This window comes from Sorghum bicolor, chromosome 6 (genome assembly GCF_000003195.3).
Source record: "Sorghum bicolor cultivar BTx623 chromosome 6, Sorghum_bicolor_NCBIv3, whole genome shotgun sequence".
NCBI lineage: Eukaryota > Viridiplantae > Streptophyta > Magnoliopsida > Poales > Poaceae > Sorghum > Sorghum bicolor.
Window position 1 is genome coordinate 49,850,525 of NC_012875.2, and position 22,499 is coordinate 49,873,023.

Sequence of the window (22,499 nt, forward strand, 5' to 3'; positions counted from 1 at the left end):
CCCTTAGTACAAATGATCTTTTTGTTAATTGGTCTAAGAGGGGTAGTAATACTTATAATTCCTTATTATTAACGGCAGCAACAACCCTAGTTTGGACAATTTGGATAACAAGAAATGAAGTGGTTTTTGACAAATGCAGACCAAAAACTTTTTTGCAGGTATTATTCAGGGGAACCCATTGGCTTCAGCAGTGGGCAAGACTGCAGCGGCGTGAGATACTAAAGGACCAGCTTCTGTTTGCTGGATAGTTTTTGGAAACTTCAGCTCTGCATCTCTTTAGATCCAATGGATGGCTGTCAACTAGGTTTATTGGTCTTTCATAGTCAAACGCTTTCTTTCTTTTTTTGTTTTCTTTAAATTGAGTTATCTCAAATGTGTCGGTCGTCCGACTGAACTTTGTAATAATTGGTCTGATTCTACCTTATGGTAGATGAAGCCGGATATAAACTATCCTTTATCTAAAAAAACAAAAGTAGGGAGAACACCTAAATCAGATATTGGGGGTTTGATTTAGGTACTTCTACTGGAGTTGCTCTCTCCTCTTAAATCGTGCTTTTACTGCATGATGAAGGTCTCGACGATGTAACCAACCCCGTCCAAGGTGAGGTGATCATTGGTTAGATTGCAGGAGACTACACACATAGGACATGAACTTCAAACCTCATTTTCTGTCTGGGTAACGATGTGACGAAGAAGGGACTAAAATAAGTGCTTAAAATTATGACCGCAACACAAAGAACAGCATCCCTAGCTTGTTCTACGCCGCCACTTCTTGGGTGGCAAAAGACGAGCATGAATTCAGATAAGATGAAAACATCTCAAATGATTAAACGGTTGGCTGGTCCAAGATAACTCTTAAAAAATCTAGAGGATCCCTGCAAAAATCGCATTCTTCAACTGCTCGTTCCACTTCTCTACCTGAATACCTGATTCAGTAGAGGGAAAACTGATGATATATTGAATAAAAATTGGCCAGGCTACCCATGCAATGAATGGCTTAATGGCTAGTTTCAAGTGTCAAGACTCAAGATAATATATCGCAGGAGGCTACCTGATTCAGTACATAATCAAGTTCTGACAGAATATCTTTGGAGCTGAAAATTAAAGACAATTAATTGCATGGTCCAACAAAAGACATCAGAGATGCACTCACCTATTCTCCAGGGAAAAGAGAGATCGGTAGTACATGGCAAATTTCTCACAATCAGCAGCCCCATCCCCTTTGACACTCACTGCACACATCTGGTTCATGAAAGCTCAAATAGTAAAAAAAGTATTGATAGAGTTTCGCAACCAGCATATCTGTGAGAACAGAGAACAAACATTTAGGCAGACATTTCTCAATGATAGGGTATATGGTACTACGTAATGATAAATATATCTGGGAACGTACTAAAAGCATAAATGGCAGATATTCAACACCCAGCAAATCCCTTCGCAGTACCAATTTATTTATCTTCACGAAAACTCCATAATCCACAGAGCCACTCAATCAACCAATCTAATCCAGTTTGGCCTTTGGGTGCCTTGGGCCTTTGAGGGAGCTAGGCCTTTGGGTGGGTTGGGCCGACATCGTCCACAGAGGTGAGAAGGCCTATATATAAGAACGGTGTGCCTTCGAAAAGGCCCACTTTAGGGTTACCTTTTGTCTCTCCTTTTCTTGGGGGAAAAAGTGCATTATCTGCCAAAAAATGGAATGTTGAACAAACCATGCCATGACGCAAACCAGCACTGCCTTTACCTTTTCTGATCTTGGTGACTTAGCAATGGAACAAGGAGCAATCGTGTGCCCAACTATATAAGTTTGTGGATTGATGGTGAAGCCAACCATGAGATCTGCTCTATATTTGTCCTTTGGATAGTCATCCCATCCCACAGACCCACTACCCACACGGCCACACCACACACAAAAGGTTCCTTGGTGAAAATTCTAACGACGAGATTCGTGCTCACCTCGTGAGCTGAGGATGCTGCAGAAATAATGGCTCCCACATACCTTGCTCTAGTTGCACATGCTTTCGTCCGGCTGATTATTTTGATGTGGTATCAGCGGGGAAGCGACCGGTGCAGTTTCTCCAAGAGCGCAGCTCACCAACACCAAGCAGCGGCAGGCATGTCCACTACAGGGGACTGCAAGAACACCGCCGCCTCCCTCCCGTGTCCCTCACTCCCTCCGCCGCCTCTCGCCGACACATGAGCGACCGACCACCGCACGTCTGATCTGATGGATGCATGCATTCCATTTCCATCCAGGCCGCCGTGTGGTTGGTTGAGCCATCAGAGTCGATACAAAACCCGCGCCCAAATCAGAATCTGCAGGTGCTCACGTCGTCGGCCTATGATGATATGCTCCCAATCCATGCCGAATCCCGCGCGCGAAAGCGACGGCGCGCGATCGAATAGCCTTTCAATCTTTCAGAGACGATGGATCGATCGGTCTCCGAAGAGCCAATTGGACCCTCCGCTTCACGATATAAGCTCGCCTCACCTGTGACCGTGAGGGGTGGTGAGCCTGTGAACTAGCGGGGATTCTTGCCATAAATCCAGCATTTGATTCACCCAGATTTTTTTTCATTCATTCATTCATTCATCCATGCGACGTCTCTGGGGCGTTTTGTATTTGTAAGTATTTGTATACTACTATACTAGGACAAATCAAAATGGAAATTGCGTGTACACTTCGCCATCCGAGAAGGAAAATAATTGACCAACTTGTTCCCAAGTGGACAAGAACAGGTGGACCACCATCGGGAAGAGTCGAAGACAAGTGTAGTGACGTGACACTGAAACATCAGGAGTTGCTGTTCGTTTGGCTGGCGAGCGGACCAGAGAGGTGAAGATATTCTCAAGTAAACTACTAGTAGAACCAATTAACAAACAATTAGCTAGGGTTTCTTGGCCGGCCTAGCATGCTCGCTCCCGTCAAAGCTCCACCTAACCCCGTGTCGCGATTTACTATAGATCCTTGTACCACTCCCTTTGATCTATTTAGCGTCCTTTGTTCATCTGCAGCCGAGGCAAGAAATTTCAAGAAAGGCAAGTGCTGGGGGCCCTGAATGAACTCTGAATGTCTGAAGAAACGTTGAACATGGAACAAAAACAAACGGACAGAGAAACCTGCACTGCATCCCCGGGCGGGGCGGCGAAAAGCAACAGCATATCTAGCTGTCCAAAGAGGATCGGGACAAAGCCAAGTGGTGAGAGGAATCATGGACCAGATCGCTGCCTCAGCCTCGCAGGGGTTACTTACTAGTAATAAATATACTGAACATGAGGATCAGGCTAATAAGATGTCTGCTGCTGCGTCCACCGCTTCCTTCAGTCTGTTCGCTTGACTACCGAATCAGTCATTTAGTAATATTTTTCTTTTGCAACAAATCAATAAACAGTATTTAGTATTTTCAGTCATGGATTAATTGCCGCTGCCCTTGCCCGCGTCTGAACACAGTTGACGGCGTCGAGTTCCGCGGCGGCTCAGGGGACGGAAAGAAATATGGCGTTGCTCTGGATCCGCGCGGCAGCCGGAAGGAGGGATGCGTTCCGGCCTCCGCAAAATCGTGTGGTTTCTGGCCGATGCAGCACGCCGGCGATGCGCTCCCTTCCCGCGCGGATCAGCAGCCTTTAATAATTGCAGATAAGTATTGTTGTGTGAGACGATGCCCGCCGTCTGTGTCTGTGGCCAGTGGCCACCGCTGCAGCGCAGCAAAGGTGAAAAGAAAGTGGGCAAAAGCGAGTCTGAAAAGACGTCGGATTGCGTGGCCGGCCGATCATCTCCCTCCTTTTTTCACTTTTCTTTTTCGCCGGCGTCGGAAGCGGCGGTGCGCCGTGCCGCCGCGTGCTGTGGCGATCGCCGTGTTCGTGCGTACGGTGGGGTGGTCGTGTTTGGGAACGGAGGAAGACGCTAACCTGGCTCGGCTTGTATATATTTAGCTCGAGCAAGCTTTGGCTGATTATTAGTTTATTACTAGCTCTTTAAATATATATCGACGGGACGCTCCGGCAGGCCACAGACATGATGGCGGGAGACGAGACGCGGGAGGTCGTGAAACAAATCGACGAATTAATACCCATCCAAAGTCAAGAACTTAATTTTGGAGAGACAGGTTTTACCAAGACGAACCCATTTAGCTTAGGGCAGTTTCAATGGCCCGTTTCAATGCACTGTTTTCAAAACAAATCTGCTGACAGAGCATCAATGAAACGAACAATAAAACAATCTCCACAATGTATGAGTTTCACCTTGATGTTTCCTAGGCTGGGTAAAACATTTAATTACTGCAAAATGATTGGATCACATGCAAGATGGTGAAACGATTTAGTCCTCAGTGGGGATTTCATCCTGTTTCACCGCGTGGGAAACAACGCCAGCGGAGTTTCACCACGGTGAAACTACTTCCTTCTCTCTCCTCTTCGTTTCATGCAAAAAGTGCAGTTTTGCTGACATGACGCTCTAATAAATGTGCATGACATCTTGGTGAAATCCCCACTGAGACTGGCCTTAGGCCTTGTTTAGTTTTCAAAAAAAATATAAAATTTTATAGATTTCTCATTACATCGAATCTTGCGGTACGTGCATAAAACATTAAATATAGCTAAAAGAAGTAACTAATTGCACAGTTTATCTGCAATTTGCGAGGTAAATCTTTTAAACCTAGTTAGTCCATGATTGGACAATATTTATCAAATATAAACGAAAGTGCTACATTGTCCATTTTGTAATTTTTTTTTAACTAAATAAGGCCTTAGATACGCTTTAGTTTATGTTTGCCCATGTAAACCTGGTTGAATGGGTATTGTATTAGACTCGTCAATGATAAAACTCGTCAGGTCTCGAGTTCAGTACTGCCCTCGGCCCTCAAGTTCAACCCGCCAAGAACATCGTGTCAAAGCCGCGCATTACAATACCGGAGCACGTGCCTTCTGCAAGAAAGACATAAAAGGCACCCTAATTAAATGGGATGTTTGAATGGTTTAAACGAAGAACAAAAAGTGATAACAAGTTCAAATGGCCACATGCATGTAATGAAAGCAACAACAAAAAAACAGCTAAATTGACCACCTGTCTATTTTTTATTTTTTTTAAAATGGTCTAGCTATGGCTGTTTTAAATGAACCTTCTTCAGTGCTTGATAGAATCACGTTGATAGGTATTAAACATATATAAATGATTTTAGGGGACAAGAGGCAAAATAGTTTTGCATTAAACAATAGCATATATTTAGTAGGTATTATATCACTAGTTGTCATTTATCAGCCATTCTCCATTATGACAGCGCCAAATTAGGAAACGAAGGAAGCATATATATATTTCCTCTGTCCTCAATTAATTATTGCTGTTGGTTTTCATGTCTAAGATTAACTTGATTTATAAAAAATATGTACAATATTTATATCTTTAAATAAATTTATTTAAAAAACAGATTCAAATATCTACCAATGATATTAATTATGTACCGTAAATATTAATATTTTGCCATATATATTTAGTTAAAGTCGTTTCTTGAGAAAAAAATGACAAATATCTAGGAATGGAGGGAGTATGTCTTTTCTATTCTCTTAGTTTATTCTAGAATCTCTAGAACCGAAGGGAGTACATCCTAATTCAACAAATACAAATTTGGTCTTAGGCATCATGTCATTAATTCTTGTGCACAAAATATATTACTTCTTTTGTTCTTAATTATTTTTTTTGAAACACAATAATTTTATTCGTCTAAACCTATTGTATAGAAAATCTAAAATGTCTTATCATGGATTGAGTATGAGATAAAGGAAAAATGAAAGTTAGTGGCTATTTCGAACATTGTAGTGGACGCATAAACCAAAATGGAAAGGAGCAAAGCTCAGGCCTTCTTTAGTTCCAAAATATTTTGGGCAAAATGCAAAATTTTTTGCTATTTTGCATTTTGGAAGTAAACATGTCCAAAATATTTTAGTCCTAAACTTTTTGCAAAATTAAACAGGAACATTGGCCTTGTTTAGTTTCAAAATTTTCTGTAGAATACACATTGTAGCACTTTCATTTGTATTCGACAAAAATTGTCTAATAATAGAATAATTAGGTTAAAAAGATTCGTCTCGCAAATTACATATAAACTATGCAATTAGTTATTTTTTTATCTATATTTAATGCTTTATACATGTGCCGAAAGATTTGATGTGATAGAAAATCTGAAAAATTTTATAAACTTTTTTGGAAAGTAAACACCAAAACTAAAAAAATTTGGTGCTAGAACTTTGGTGGGCTGCTAAGGTTTTGGGGAGCTAAACAAGGCCTCAGTGACGAGCCGCTGCCCGACCACGCCGAGCCTCCACCACGAGGCCACCGCGAAGCTTCTCAGCCTACCACGCCTGGTCAGCCACCAGCTGGCGCGCGACTCTCCCTCTGACAGGCGGGGCCACCTGTCATGCCCTGGAACCTCAAAGAAAACCCTCCCGAGTCCCGACGCGACGGGAGATCTTCCTCCATACACGCAGTCCACCGTGGCCCGGAAACTCCTGGCCGTGAATCCAGGTCGTGGCGGGCCCCGCCGACCCAACTAGCGGTCCAGAGGCCTCCAGGCGAGCCGCGGTCTAGGGAACCGGGTCCGCCCATCTACTTGGTGTGCACGGAAACCCGGACCCGGTAGGAGCTATAAAAGCGAAGCCAAACGAGGGCATCCCTTCTTCAGCCGCACGCTTCTTGTTGCCAAAGAATTCCCTCCCCCTAGCCGCCGCCGCCGCCGCTCGTGTCGCCGAGAGAAGGTGACGAGACCGAGGAACTCGCCGAGTTCTTGGTAGAGAATCGGTTTTGCTTGTCTCAGCCCGGGGTCTGCTGCGTCGGGTGGTGGTGAAGGGGGGAAATTCGTGAGATCTGTTCCGGATCACGCGTGCGCGCTCGGGAATCGGGGTTCCTCACATAGCTTCGTCGATTTGTAAGTTTCTTCTAGTCGATTCCCCCTCTTTTTGTCTCCTCTGTGTTATAGATTCGAGATTTGTTGGATGTGTTTGTTTATGTTGCTGCCTTTTTAGTTTCCTCGGTGTGAAGGTATGAGGGTTGATCTTTATTTAGGCATGAATAAGTAGCTATATGGAGGTAGCTCGTTTCCTGATCTCACGTGTTGGTCGGCGATATCTCTGTTGCTTGATGTGTTATCCGTGTTATCGCTGTAGGTGTATTGGACATTTGTTCACTGTAGGTACCTTGTTACTTCAAAATTGATGCTAGCCCTGTTAATTGAAAATTGATGACAGTGGATACGCTTCACCTTTGTTTAGATTTGGAAATATGGCTAGGAAATATGTGTTAAGATTTGGAAACATGAATAGGAAAATATGTGTTCAGATTTGGAAACATGGATAGGAAATGTCTATATTACCCATGGTGCTGGAAAATTGAAAATTAAAAGTAAGGAAATACTATTAATCTGCTTTATTTTGATTCATGGATAAGAACTATAAGCTCAGTGAAAAAACGCATATGATTTCTTGTACAAGTGATATCATGTCATGTGGAGAGTAAATGAAATCATACAAGGCTGAATTTTGCATTTGCTCCCACCAGATCTGTGATTAAATTTTGTTCTCCTAAACAGGTTTATGTTTGGTTATGTGAATGATTGAGATCTGTTGCTCTAAGTAGTTGGAAACATTTATTTTGTCCACCATACCTCCTTTAGTTGCTTAACTGTAGTATGTTGTGGTGGTTTGTTGTAGCTGTCGTGCGTGGATCATCAACAATTTATCTTGTTTTTAACTTACTGAGAAGAATTTTTGTTGGATTTGATGGATAAACTCACTAATTTGTAATTTGGTCTGTCCTGCAGGAATTTGATGTACTAATGGAGTCTAAGGGTGGCAAGAAGTCTAGCAGTAGTCGTTCAATGATGTATGAAGCTCCCCTTGGCTACAGCATTGAGGATGTTCGACCTGCCGGAGGCGTGAAGAAGTTCCAGTCTGCTGCTTACTCCAACGTAAGAAGCAATCATCACAGTGATGCTATTCATTCTACCTCTTGTTTTATCAGAGAAGTTGCTAATAACATCAATTTTTTCCTGTGTTGCAGTGCGCAAAGAAGCCATCCTGATATCCCTTCTGGTTTACTTGTTCTTGTAGTTTAGGATTTCTTTTCTGACACTTTGATTCTGACCAATCCCTCTGGCCTGCTGCTTCCTGATAATCGACCAGTTCCCCAGTCTTGCTCCCTGCACTCCTCCCTCCACCGTCTTCATCTCCAGCATTGTGTTCTGATTCACCTGCTCCAATGGCTGTTCTTTCTGCTGCTGATGCTCCCCCGGTCTCAGCTATCGGGTTTGAGGGCTATGAGAAGCGCCTTGAGATCACATTCTCTGAGGCACCTGTCTTTGCCGACCCTCATGGGCGTGGTTTGCGTGCCCTCTCCAGGGCCCAGATTGACTCTGTTCTGGATCTTGCACGGTGCACAATTGTGTCCGAGCTCTCCAACAAGGATTTTGACTCCTATGTCCTCTCTGAGTCAAGCTTGTTTATCTATCCTCTGAAGATTGTCATCAAGACCTGTGGCACTACCAAGCTCCTGCTCACCATTCCAAGGATACTTGAGCTTGCTGAAGAGCTGTCTATGCCACTTGCTGCTGTGAAGTACTCCCGTGGGACGTTCATCTTTCCCGGTGCACAGCCAGCTCCTCACAGGAGCTTCTCTGAGGAAGTTGCTGCGCTTAACCGCTACTTTGGTGGCCTGAAATCTGGTGGTAATGCTTATGTGATTGGAGATCCAGCAAGACCTGGACAGAAGTGGCACATCTACTACGCCACCGAGTACCCAGAGCAACCAGTGGTTAACCTTGAGATGTGCATGACTGGTCTGGACAAGAAGAAAGCTTCAGTCTTTTTCAAGACTAATGCTGATGGTAACACAACATGTGCCAAGGAAATGACGAAGCTCTCTGGTATATCTGAAATTATCCCTGAGATGGAGATCTGTGATTTTGACTTTGAACCCTGTGGCTACTCCATGAATGCGATCCATGGCTCTGCATTCTCAACAATCCATGTGACGCCTGAGGATGGTTTCAGCTACGCCAGTTATGAGGTTATGGGCTTTGATGCCACTGCTCTGTCTTATGGTGACCTCGTCAAGAGGGTCCTTAGGTGCTTTGGCCCCTTGGAATTTTCTGTTGCTGTGACCATCTTCGGCGGGCGTGGCCAAGCTGGGACGTGGGGAAAGCAACTTGGTGCAGAGGTTTATGACTGTAACAACATGGTGGAGCAGGAGCTGCCTGGTGGCGGACTCCTCATCTACCAGAGCTTCTGTGCTGCTGAAGACGCTGTTGCTACCTCGCCCAAATCTGTTCTTCACTGCTTCGAAGGTGTGAACATGGAGAATGCTCCTCCTGTGAAGGACCGCAAACTGGCTAATCTTCTCTGCTGGGAGGAAGTGGATGCCATGGAGAAGGATGGAGTGCTTGATGAGTAAGATGGGCTTCTGGTGTCGATTTGCTTCTGAGTTGTTTTTTTTATCTTTGCAATTTCGTTGTCGTCGTTTGGTTATTCTGTGAAGCAGCCAAGCCAGGCTATTAGAGTATGAAAAATGTCGTCTGTAAGCATGTTTTCCTATGTTGCCACATGCTGAATCAATTTGAATAAGTATTAATACAGCTCTAGGTGGTCAGCTGCGTCTACCACAATGAGCATATATGTATGGAGAAATGTCTGTCCAAGCATTTTATTTAAGAATAATAATTTTTTTTCGAGTTAAAGTGATATGTGATTTGTTTCTTAGTCTTTAATTTCTGTGTTACACTATCGATCATATTTCTTTCCAGGTCATAATTAATCTACTCATTTCTGGACGACACTGCAAAAATAGGTGGACGAACATGTTTCAAGCGATTTCAATCTGTTGCTATCGTCACATTATTCTATTTTAGGCAAGATTCGTCTCATAAATTACAGATAAATTTTATAATTAGCTATTATTATATATATATTTAATATTTAATATTCTATAAATACGTTTAAAAATTAACAGCAAATCTTCAAAATTTTGAAATTTTTTAGAACTGAACAAGGCCTCCGTATGGATGCGGTAGGCAATAAGTTTCCATCGTCTAGAGCCGAACAGGTCGACCATCGACGGCAGCTCTTGCTAGGCTGGAGTCAGTGGGTGACTGGTTCCTCGTCAGTTGTCATCATCCAACGAGAAGCATCTCATTCTGTTCCGTTTATGCTGGTAAAGTAGATGGAGACCGTAGGCTGCTGCTTCTCGCTGCTTCGCCGAGCCAGCCAGCGAGGGTTCCGTTCAGATCGTGATTTCTTCGTCAATAGAGTTTTGTTTGCGCCATTTCTTGGAAAATACCCACATGCCAGATCCATCCAACTAGAGGGGAGGAATATGCTGTCGTGGTAGCAGTTGCGTACCGCCCTCCTGCCTGCCAATGCCGTCCATATCTTTGCTTCAAGCTAGATGCGATGAGATAGCAGCAGCCGCAGGCCAATGGCGTCCATATCTTTGCTTCCAGACCAGATGCGAAGAGATAGCAGGTTCCTTCCAAACGAATCGGTTCCATCCGCCTCTTTTGTTTGGCCGTCCATAGCCCTGCGAATTGATGGGACGACCAAACCTGACGCTGCCTGATATCACCGAGGAACACGAATCTAGCTACCCACCATTCCCCGTATTTCTTCGCCAAATCTCTAGCTTTGCCCTTACTTTACCACGTTGGCCGCCAGCCAGCCACCCGTTTGCTAAAGCTGAGGGGAATCTCGTCCCTGGATGGCTGCATTTGGATCTCAGGGAAGCTAGAAACTTTTGCCTAGCAAGGTTGGGTATATGAATCTGGCCACTAAGACTATCTCCAACAATCGTCATCCAAAATACAAGACTCATTTGTCCTTTGGGTAGCGCTACAGGTAAAAGGTTCCATACCTATTTTTAGACTTCTCCAACAACAAGACCTAAAAGACAACACTCTCTGCAAATGGGTCTCGAGGAGAGAGGATATCCAAATTTGGGTTATGCTTCCCCTGATACCCAAAATAGGTTTTCTGTATGGGTACTCTGTTGGAGGCTATAGGTATTGTGTTGGAAACCTATTTTGAGTTTGGGTTACCAAGTACATATGCTATTGGAGACAGCCTAAAGTAATCCCAACGGCGCGCGGCGTGTCCATTCCAAATCCTGATCGGCGACGCCCCTGCTCGCGGTCCCGTGCACCACCCGGAACAGTGGCGGAGCCAGGATTTTACGGCTGGGTATTCCGAGCATATAAAAATTTTTGATGTAAATGTGCAATAGTAACAAGGCTTTGTTAATTTAGTTCCACCCAAAAACTAAAAACATTTTTAACATTTTTATCACATTGAATTTTGCAGCACATGTATGAAGTATTAAATATAGATAAAAAATAACTAATTACATAATTTATCTATAATTTATGAGATAATAAATCTTTTAAGTCTAGTTAGTCTATGATTAGACAATAATTATCAAATACAAACGAAAACATCGCCAAAACAAAATTCGTGTAGAGAACTAAACAAGGCTTAAGCAACGTACAAGATCTGAACATAGTGTCATAGTGCTATTTTCTCTAATAATTTCGATGCAAATGTGCTAGTGTATGTGCTCACCTTGCCTCAAGCAGCAAGCCGGAGGCCGGAACCGAAACCGTGGACATCGCCGGCTGCCGGAGCGCCGGGCACGCCAGTCGTCACTGCCCACCGGTCGCCGAAGCCAGGACGCTAGGGTCGGGAGTTGGTGCGATGTGGAGCGGTGCGATGCGATGTGAGTTGGGAGACTAGGGGGTTGTTTGGTTGATAGCTACAAATTGCCACACTTTACCTTAGGCAAGTTTGACCAAATTGGCAAGTGTTTGGTTGACAACTAAGCTTAGGCATGATTCTTTTGGACTCCACATGTCATAGAGTTTAAAAGTGTGGCAAGATTTCTTTAGACATGACAAAGTGTGGCAACCAATTTGCTAGTCACACTTTTTATGGCTTGCCACACTTACCTAAAGTTAGTTGTGGTAGACTATGGCTTGCAACCAAACATCCCCTAAGAGCGGCAGCCAGGAAACGTTGTCATTTTTTTTTTCTTTACTTTGTTGATTGAGCTGAAAATCACTGCTTTCTGTTGAGCCTTCGGCCAGATTTACATCATATAGCAACTATATACGTTATACTTATACGTATACATATATGCATTTGTGTTAATTTCCAAAATCTTAGGGGGGAATACCCCTGGCGCCGCCCATGACCCGGAAGGTCCGAAGGCTCAACTGCTCAAGACATCGCGGCGTGCCGACCTCTCGGCCCGACACCGCGAAAGATGAGAGAGCACGGGCACGGCTCGTGTTCGTGTCGCATCTCCTCTGTCCGCTACCTTGTTTATGCCCGTCTCCAATACTATATATATATATCTAGCTTTTGCTATGAACAAAAAAAAAAGTGAATGAACTAGCTTTTGCTATGAGCAAAAAAATGAAAAAGAAAAAATAATAGTTCACGATCAAAGGTATTTAGCTGGAAGATATAGTATGTTATGACACAGATTTTAATTGAACTTCTCAATTAGAACTGAATTCCAATCCACTACCACATTTAGAGTAGCTTGAGCCAGCCCTGAGTAAAGATGGAAACGATTTTTACCCTATTAAGGCAAGAGTATGTGGTAATTTGTCTATTCGTGGCTCGTGGGTTTGCTAATGGACAAAAAGCCAAACTTAGTGGATTTGTAGGCATAGGATGCATTTGTGGGTATAGGTTTGAGGTGTATTGGCAAACTCGCAAAACCATGAACAATCGGCAATACTCTAGTTTTTCTTTAACTAGTCTGATCGGTTTAGTGATATATATATAATTGATCTTTCCAACCTAAACCTTCCCCCTTAGCCTACCCGGCCACACTATGGCAGCGGTGGTGTGCATTCACGCTCGAGCTTGCGCATCACCCCGTATTGAGAGGTTGAATCCTGATTGGTTGATATACGTATATATCACTAATATATGAAACTATGGTAGCTGACTATTGTATTGCTCAGTGAAATATGATTTCTCATTTACATTATTTTTAGTTGCATTATGCAATATATATACATAAGTATATGATAATCGTGAATATGTGTTGTACTATTATCTGCTGATCGGTGGTCATATTGTGCCTGCTGTTGTGGGCACGAGTCTAGATACATAATTATATACTCGTGATGTTTTTTTTTTTTGAGACTACTCGTGATGTGTCGTGGGCCTTCGCATGTGTAATGTAGCCCTGAGCCCAGGCTGCTCCGAGCTCCGAGTACTGCAGATAGGGTACGCAAAAGATATCTCTAGTGTACTGTGTGAAGGGCCCATAGATCGTGGGCTGACCTTTGTGCATTGCCCGGTTGCCGCCGGCGCCTCATGTGCCCTCTCTGCTCTCTGTCCCAAGACATGGTGGTACCGTGGACCGTGGTAGCTTGGTCCATTTCCTTGCCGATTGTGGTTGTTTCATCTCGTAAATCTGTGCGCATTCATTCTACCAATAGGTTTCTATAAAATAAGAATATATATATAGCACAAAAATAAAAGACTGAATGCGTTCAATCTAACATGGATCTCACATCTTTTCACTTTACATCCTCTGGAACGCCATGATGATATAGAACGTTGTTGCACCTGTATGTAGATGTACAAACATAAGAATTGAATCATACAAGGGCCAAAGATCCAAATTCTAAAAAGTTCTAAAAAGTGCACACCAATTTAAGTTTTGAAGCCCTAGCCTTCCTTCACATGTAACTTGATCAACACTACCATAGTACTTTCTAAGTATCTGTACTTGGAGTAGGGCAGCTGGATGACAGGATGTATGATAGCTTTTCCTGGTTTTATATCTAGATTTATTACAAAACAAAACTACTTGACATGAGCTTACAATTGATTTAGTGATAAAAGCTATAGAAGTAAATTTACAATTGATTTAGTGATAAAAGCTATAAAAGTATATTTACGCTTTCTTCAAATGAATGTCCCATCGAGCGCAGACTTGAATTTTAGAAACATGACCACATGAATGTCATTGCTCCTTCAAATAATTTGCCTCTGCACGCAACCTGCAGCACAGTTTTAGCTTCACATCAAATACCTCCGCTCACAGTCTGATGTGGAACAGCTTTGCAAGATGTATTTTTTTTCTCACCTGGATCGTCGATGACAAGCGTGACAGCATCCCAACGTGGTTCAAATTTGCAGAAAACATGTCCTTATTCACCACTTTGATCCTGTCAATGTACCAAATGTCACCTCAGTCATATACACTTATCACTATTCACCAATGTCCTTATTCACCACTTTGATTCTATAGCAGGTTTTGTAGTTCAGGAAAACAGATCTTGTGTGTAAAATTGTATTCCGCCAAAGAATAGAAGCTCTTGAGCAGGTTGCAATATCACAGTTTCCTTTTTCAGTAGAAATAAATTGGCTAATATAGAAAACCTTGCAATGATTAGGGTGCAGATTTATTACCAGACAAGCACCAAAGTAACTTGAGTTCTCAGTCAGGAGTATACCAAGTTACACAGATTTATTGCCTAGCCTAGCATTACAATACCAAGTTACATAGAGAACTTGAACTAAAAAAATGATCCAAGAAAGGAAATGTGAAGAACTCACCGAGACAGTAGGAAGCTTGTTTCCAGCAATCCCAGACCTAGAGAGTATCAATCGAACAACTGGATTCCATACCGAGCATCATATTATGAAATCAGACTCTAAATGTATTTCTAAGCATTCATATTTTTAATCTAAGGCAACACCATAAAGAAAAAAAGTTAAAAGTAGGAACAATACACAAATCTCACAATGGGGTATCCCCACCTGACATGAACAGGAAACCTTGGACCCTTCTCTCATATTCCATTAAATTGCAGTGCAAACAACACATTAGATGTCCATACATAAACAAACCGAATAAGCACCCACCATTGGCCCCTGTTTCAAGCATGGAAAATTTGAAGTCTGTAAGAACTCTGCTCACTTATGTGAAATTCATAATCTGCAAGAAAATCTGAATGTATGAGAGCATGCAGCCAGGTATCATCTGGTTCAAGCCACAGAGATACTATGACGACACAGTTAGCACTAAATCTTGTTCTTCTATACTCAATTTCCTCTTGACTCTAGTTTGGCATGCACAATGAGCAAACTAACCACGTCAAGATTCAGATGTACAGAGGGACAGAAACACGATTAGCTTATTTGTAAATAAATAAGCAAAATAGTACAGGTACAGATACAAATTGTTAGTCCAATGTGATATTTGAGTAGTGTATTATATTAACTCAAAATGTAAAATCGACTTTCCAAACTGTGTAATTATTTTGCAAAAAATCAGATTGCAGTTATCTATCTAGACGTAAATCTCGAATGAACAAGGTCAAGGATGGTGCGGACTACAGTTGCCTTGTGACTCCAATCCCAGATACTGAGAACAAGAACTGGATTTAGACACATTCAGATTCGTGTTAGGGAGAGGAAGCATCATGAGTGAAGAAATAAACCTCACAATCCATCACCGGATCTGCTCGACAGAAAGAAATTAGGATCTGCACAACAGAGAGAAATTAGTCGCCACTCCACCACACCGAAAAAGTCATTGAAGTTCCATGGGAATAGGAAAAACCAAACGAACTGCCCTGCCAAAATCGCCAAGAATCTAAAAATCCTTTGGAATCACAGGGAGTGGCTAGTCGAGCTAGGGTTTGGGTTGAGGGGGAACGCGGCTACCTGCTTGGGTTCGCTTTCAAAATCTTCTAGAAGGGTGAGGCGGGCGCTGTGGCTGGCCATGCCGCCATCAAGCTGGCCGAGCCGCGAGCCACCGGGCGATCGCGGACAACAGCTTGCCATGTCGGCTACCCGCCTGGCCGCCGCCGCTTCGGCTGGCCACAATGCTTGGCCTCCATCGCGCAGTCCTGCACCTTCACGTGGTGGCCAGCCCCGCGCTCCCCCTGTGCCACCAGCGGTGGCGGCTCCCTGTTGTTGGGCGTTGGGGAGAGGAGTCGGTGCCACAATCGCTCGAGTGAAAAGGAACGGGAAGAAAAAAAAGACAACGCGAGGGATCGAACCGTGGCCTGGTTGTTGCGATCAAGAGAGCCGCGCGAGCGTGGGCATGAGTGAGATGACGCGAGGGTGAGAGTGTGTAAGGTCGTGATCATACTTCTAATCTGGGTCGTCTAATCTGTAGGACATGTGTTGTGAGTCGTTGATCTTACATGTAGGATTTGCCTGGAGAAGATTTCAATTATAGTAGAGATATACTCGTGATGTTTTTTTTTTTTGAGACTACTCGTGATGTGTCGTGGGCCTTCGCATGTGTAATGTAGCCCTGAGCCCAGGCTGCTCCGAGCTCCGAGTACTGCAGATAGGGTACGCAAAAGATATCTCTAGTGTACTGTGTGAAGGGCCCATAGATCGTGGGCTGACCTTTGTGCATTGCCCGGTTGCCGCCGGCGCCTCATGTGCCCTCTCTGCTCTCTGTCCCAAGACATGGTGGTACCGTGGACCGTGGTAGCTTGGTCCATTTCCTTGCCGATTGTGGTTGTTTCATCTCGTAAATCTGTGCGCATTCATTCTACCAATACTAGTACGAGCATACGACCGCTACGCTGTAATCCTTCTACCCGGACAGAAACTGAATGCCGTCCTGCGAGATTGGGGTGACTGCCGTATCTGCCGTCGAAAGAAGATCCAAGGGCTACAAACATTTTTACCATGGGGGACCAAGCCTTTTCCGTTGCCCACATGTTCGTTGTCTCTCCTTTGCATTCACGCTTCAGTAATGGCCGTTGTACTGCCAGCTAAGTGAACCGCGTAATCACGTTTTCTCTTCGCTTGCTAGTGACGCCATGCAAGCAAATTTATCAGGTCCAGTACTGTGTCCATCGCCATACGTAAAACTGCGTTGCAGATCAGACACGTCATCTACACAATTTTCTGCATTTTCTTTTCGCTCCTTTTTTTTCACTAAAAAAAAACGGTGACGCCACCTACACAAGAACACCTCACTAGCTCACCGAAGCATCACCGGGCCATCAACAGCAAACTAGCCAGCACCAGCTACATCAACAAAAGGAATATAACCAATCTCATCCTCCTCACTCACCTCACTTTTCCTTGCTCTACAACATATAAGTTTCTGCACCGTCGGATTCGTCAGCCATTGACGCTGGAGCAGGTCCGCCGGATCTCGCCGTCGGCGCCGGTCTTCACGCCGAGGCCGGTGAGCCTGGCGTACGAGCTGGCCCAGCTCGCGAAGAAGCCGTCCTGGCTCTGCGCGAACTCCGCCACCTTGGCCTTCGTCGTGGCGTTCTGCACCAGCACGGCGTCCGTGCGCAGCAGGCCCCGCCCGTCCAGCAGGTTCGCGAAGTAGCGGTTGTCGAACACGGACGCCGACCCGGAGTCGCAGTCCACGGCCGTGGCCGCCGACGCGGCGCCGTTCGCCGCCGCGCACGCCTGGATCAGCTCGTTCGCGTAGTCGGCGTTCATCGACCCGTCGATGGGCGTCATGCTCCCGTTCGCCACCTGGAACCGCTCCCGGAACGTGTTGCAGTGCGCCGACCCGATGGTGTGGCCGCCTGCACAGCACAGCACAGCGCAGCACAGCACAGCACGCGCGCAAGACGACGTCGGTGAGATGCGTCCAGTTTCGCATTACCAAAAAAAAAAAAAAAAGGAGGGGGCCAAAGTTTTTCGTCTGCACGCCTGAGAGGGTGACGAGGTCGTCCAGGGTGAGCCCCTTGGCGGTGAAGCTGGCCGCCATGGCGTCGACGGAGAAACCCGTGTCGATGATGTTTCTTCGGACATTGGATGCCAATGAGACGAGGCCGTCTCGTCTTCCCAGGGCCACAGGCACCGCCGGTCCTCCGGTCTTGTTTTGGAACAAAAGTTCGTACACAAGAATCTCAGTTAGTGGATTGTTAAATGGACATACTGCGGCTTTGCCCCAAACATAAGATGGCAGACATGAGACATCATGGAAACAGAATTATGTTGATTTTGGGACCTGTATCACAGAGTAGTATTTGGACTAACCTAGGAGTAGTATGCAAGCTGTATCTTCTTGCAGATGTTTGGTCACAGCATACTTATCATACAGTATACGGGACCAGAAACTATCAATTCATTGATTGCGTAGAGATCTAATCCCTTCAACATTTATTAACGAGAGATTCTGTGTTGGCCCATGTTCAGGTAAGTAGTTAAGGGCACTCACAATGCAAGACTCTATCATAGAGTCCAAGACAATTAGTTACATATTATTTATGGTATTTTGCTGATGTGGCAGCATATTTATTGAAGAAAGAGGTAGAAAAAATAAGACTCCAAGTCTTATTTAGACTCTAAATCCTCATTATTCGAGGTAATAAATAACTTTAGACTCCATAATAGAGTCTGCATTGTGAGTGCTCTAAGACTGGCACTACGTATTGTTTCTACGAGATGTTTAAAGTTAAGCACCAAGGTAACTATTGGAGCATTCACAGTTTGGGTGAATTTTGGCAAAGCTAAGGCAAAACTGCAGCAACTGTACATTGAAGAGGTTTGAGCTGATTGGACTGTCATACTTACAAACACAACAGCATCCCTTGCAGCGAGGACGACAATGTCACTGCAAGAAACAGTCGCAGGGCACACGACTTCTAGCAACCTCTTTGCTGCATCGATGACATTGAACCCACCAAGTGAGAGATTTGCAGGATCGGTCCTCTCAGTACCGTTACCTTGTATCAACACCGATGCATCGCATCCCTAAGATCAAGAAAACAAACACTCATTAACCTGAATCGTATTATGTCAGTGTGGACGCTGAAGTTTCATAAAGAGTGTGCAGGGGTGCAATATGATAAGCTGCTGCCTTCAGTCACACACATGCAAAGCTTTCAAAGACTACACTGATGTTTGGTACCCAGTATTCAACTAGGCATTAATGATGTTTGAAGAGATCTTGGTCTGACTAAACTGTTTGTGTTTGGTTACCAGTCTACCAGATAGGCTACCATTCTCGCACTTTTGAGTATGTTGGCACATCCAAAACTAATCCATGCACGTGATTAGGAATTTAGGATCAAGACAAATGGAAGCAGGATAGATAAATGCAAAGATTTGAGCAGTGGCGTTATCAGAGGATGCAATTCAAAACAGTTTTCTTGGTCTTGTTCCAGGTAACTGGTAAAGTGGTAACGGTTAACTTGCTGCTACAATTTGTACTTGTTCATTTCTTTGGGTCTGCACAACTATTGCATATTTTCTGCTCAGCACTCTGAACAACGGGGGTAAAAAATCGTTGAGCAAAGCAACATGAGATAGGAATTGCACCTGGCAGCCCCTGAATGTAAACTAGATCCTTTCTTTTTGCATGCAAAAAAGCTAATCACGAAAATATCTCTGCATGATCATCTAGATCAGGCACATCCATTTCACTAATTGTTGGGGAGCACAACAAAAAAAAAGTCCTCAGTCTGCAACGATGGAGTGTTTATTTAACAACCAAATGCAAGGATTCAGACAGTGCATTCCATACCTCGACGAAGCAGTCATGGAAGACCAGCCTAAGAAGCTTGCCGGGAATGGAGGGGTCCAGGGTGGATGCCGACCTAACGACATCCCTCACCGCCAGCTCAACGCCCGGGCAGGACTGCGCGTAGAAGCTGGGCGAGAGCTGGCCCAGTGTGGAGGACATCGTCGGCGTGGACTTCGACGGAGGCTGCGGGGGAGCAGGTGGTGGCGGTGAAGCCGCCGGTGTTGGAGACTGTCTCGGAGCCAAGGGCGGGGACGGCTTCGGAGCCGTCCGAGGAGGAGCTGGTGGTGCCGGTGTGGCAGGTGGAGGAGACGATGGCCTTGGCGCCGGCGCGACAGATGGGGATGGTTTAGGAGCCGGCGCCATTGCAGGTCGAGAGGGTGGCCTTGGAGCTGGCGAGGCTCCAGGTGGAGGTGACGCTCTTGGCACCGGTGGTGTCGCCACTGGCGGAGGAGACCTCGTTGGAGCCGGCCTCGGAGACGGTGTCGGTGACGACTTCCCAGCTGGCGCCGCGGGTGGCGGTGACGACGGTTTCGCGGCCGGGGTTGGCGGCCGCGACAGCCTCGGAGCTGGCGCCGCAGGCGACGGGAACGAAGGCCTCGCGGCGGCCGGCGCCGTCGGGGGCCGCGACGCGCTCTGAGCCGGCGACAGAACCGTGGACGGCGACTGCGAGGCGGCGAGCGCCAGCAGCGCCGACAAGACCAGCATTGAGCAAACGACGGCGCCGCCCATCTTGCAGCCGAGCCGAGGACAAGGAGAGCTAGCGAGCGAGCGCGTCTTTCCTAGAGCGACGAGAAGCTCACGGGCACGTGACTGTGCGTCTGTGTGAGAGATAGCGACGGGGGCTGCGACGCGGTGTCGGGAGAAAATCTATCGCCTCAGCTGGTGCTGGTCTAGCTCTGGCATTAAGGCCTGGTTTAGTTGGTGAAAAATTTTGGATTTCGCTACTGTAGCACTTTCGTTTGTTTGTGGCAAATATTGTCTAATAATAGACTAACTAGGGTCAAAAGATTCGTCTCGCGATTTACAGGCAAACTGTGTAATTAGTTTTTATTTTTGTCTATATTTAATACTTCATGCATGTGCCGCAAGATTCGATGTGACGGGAAATCTTGAAAAATTTTGGTAACTAAACAAGGCCTAAGGGCGCGGGCGCGCGGCACGCCGCCACGAGCCACCACGAGGGGCAGCGGCACAAGCTGCTGCGGCGGTAGCACTGCCAGTGTTGTCAAGACGGCCCCCTGGCAGGCCTACGCGGCTACGCTGCTCGTCGCGTCGTCCACCACGGCCACCACCGCCCCGCCGACCTTTTCTCCCCCTCCGCCAACTAACAGCGACGTAGGAAGTAAATACCGCCATTAATGGCGCACCTAGCTAGAGCCCCCTCCGGGCGATGGAGATGGAGCCCAGCCAGGCGCCGGCCCGCTCGCTCGGATCGCCATCGCCATCAATAAATGAATGAACACTACCTCCACATCATGCTCACCCGCGGCCCGCGGCTGCGCTGCCCTGCGCCGGAGGAAGCTGATCGGGGAGGAAATCCGAGACGCCGTGGTAAAAGCATCGGGGCCCAGCCGGGTGACGCGTGAGAGCAGTTATTACACACCAGCGAGAGAGGGGTAGAGAGGGAGGGAGTTGCACGGCAGCACGGCATCGGCGACAGCTCTAGGAGCGCAAGCGGAGGGGAGCAAGGCAAGCACGCTGCTTGGACTCGCGGCGGTACCAGTACCAGAATGGCAGTACTGTGCGACGGCCTGCGCGCGCATCACGAATTCACGATTCACGGACGCTGTGCTTGTGTCTGCTGGGTACGTTTCGCGTTGGTTGCGCGGACGACGTACAGCACAGATCGCGCGAGCTAGCGACGTGCGTGCCCACTTGGCCCAGTGGCAGATAGAACAAGATCCGCTCCTCGTTTCAGGGCATGGGCCGAAACGATTACCCTTGGGCTTGTTTAGTTTCCAAAATTTTTCAAGATTCCCAGTCACATCGAATCTTGCGGCACATGCATGAAGCATTAAATATAGACGAAAACAAAAAATAATTACACAAGTTTAGCTGTAAATCGCGAGACGAATCTTTTAACTCTAGTTAGTCTATGATTTGATAATATTTGCCACAAACAAACGAAAGTGCTACAGTAGCGAAATTCAAAAAAATTTCGCGAACTGAACCAGGCCTTACCCCCAAAACACGAGAGGGGCGACAAGCAGAGACGGAAGCAGTGGCGGTGGCTACAGCTCCGCAGATGGCAGCATGCCAGCATGGCGGCAACTGCGTCTACACCTTAGTCCCTGTCGTATTGTAGACTAATTATAAAACTAATTCATAAGCCATAACTAATTCATAAGACAAATTTATTAAACTTAATCAGTTTATGATTAGTGAATGTGATACTAAGTAAACATATACTAATCATAAATTAATTAGGCTTACTAAATTCGTCTCACAAATTAGCCATGGCTTATACAACTAGTTTTATAATTACCTAATGTTTATTGCTCCTAATTGACATCCAAAAATTCGATGCGATAGGGACTATAGATCCAAACACCTCTGAAATGAGAATGGCACAACTACATGAAAGACTTTTATACTACCTCACCAAAAAAAGAAATGCAATTGTGGTCTCATACCAATCAACCTACCAAGATAATATTAAATTGTATTAACATTTATGTTTTTAAATAAATTTATTTTCAAACTTTGTTCTATAACTAATCTAATAATACTTATTTTGTAATATAAACATTTATAATTTTTATATAAATATAGCCAAAAGTTGAACTGTTTCACTCCTCGAAAAACAAAAAATATATTCTTTTGTGAACGGAGGGAGTACAAACTAAATAAGTTGTCATAGGGTTTGAAGGTATCCCAAGTATGAGTGTCGTGGGAGTATAGGGTTTTTCCTTTTTATTTCTTCAAAATCAATTTAATTTCTAAAAGAACTAAAATCATATGTTGGGACATTGTGAGAAAAAAA

At 45.2% G+C, this 22,499-nt stretch overlaps 2 protein-coding genes and 2 long non-coding RNA genes across 11 annotated transcripts; 1 reads left to right on the forward strand and 3 right to left on the reverse strand.

Annotated features, from left to right (window-relative positions):
- LOC110436644 lies at nt 729-2,499 on the reverse strand. Its single transcript, XR_002454465.1, has 3 exons — nt 1,997-2,499; nt 1,154-1,242; nt 729-926 (listed from the first exon to the last, which is right to left on the reverse strand). It is a non-coding gene; the product is annotated as an uncharacterized LOC110436644 (long non-coding RNA).
- On the reverse strand, nt 4,720-16,054 carry LOC110436272. 8 transcript variants are annotated; one of them, XR_002454086.1, is made up of 9 exons: nt 15,724-16,053; nt 15,498-15,542; nt 14,815-14,928; nt 14,611-14,669; nt 14,138-14,219; nt 13,698-14,051; nt 13,560-13,614; nt 13,327-13,474; nt 4,720-4,920 (listed from the first exon to the last, which is right to left on the reverse strand). It is a non-coding gene; the product is annotated as an uncharacterized LOC110436272 (long non-coding RNA). The 8 variants fall into 8 exon arrangements; XR_002454085.1 differs by lacking the exon at nt 4,720-4,920 and having other exon boundaries at nt 13,161-13,474; nt 15,724-16,051; XR_002454084.1 differs by lacking the exons at nt 4,720-4,920; nt 13,327-13,474 and having other exon boundaries at nt 13,534-13,614; nt 13,698-13,832; nt 13,950-14,051; nt 15,724-16,049.
- LOC8075884 (S-adenosylmethionine decarboxylase proenzyme) lies at nt 6,651-9,722 on the forward strand. The gene is made up of 3 exons (XM_002446695.2): nt 6,651-6,914; nt 7,806-7,952; nt 8,045-9,722. Exon 3 carries the CDS (start codon nt 8,243-8,245, stop codon nt 9,431-9,433), a length of 1,191 nt encoding a protein of 396 aa, XP_002446740.1. The 5' UTR covers nt 6,651-6,914; nt 7,806-7,952; nt 8,045-8,242; the 3' UTR covers nt 9,434-9,722.
- Nucleotides 16,884-20,409, reverse strand: LOC8075885 (peroxidase 18). Its single transcript, XM_002448076.2, has 4 exons — nt 19,517-20,409; nt 18,565-18,744; nt 17,698-17,863; nt 16,884-17,570 (listed from the first exon to the last, which is right to left on the reverse strand). Exons 1-4 carry the CDS (start codon nt 20,243-20,245, stop codon nt 17,149-17,151), a joined length of 1,497 nt encoding a protein of 498 aa, XP_002448121.1. The 5' UTR covers nt 20,246-20,409; the 3' UTR covers nt 16,884-17,148.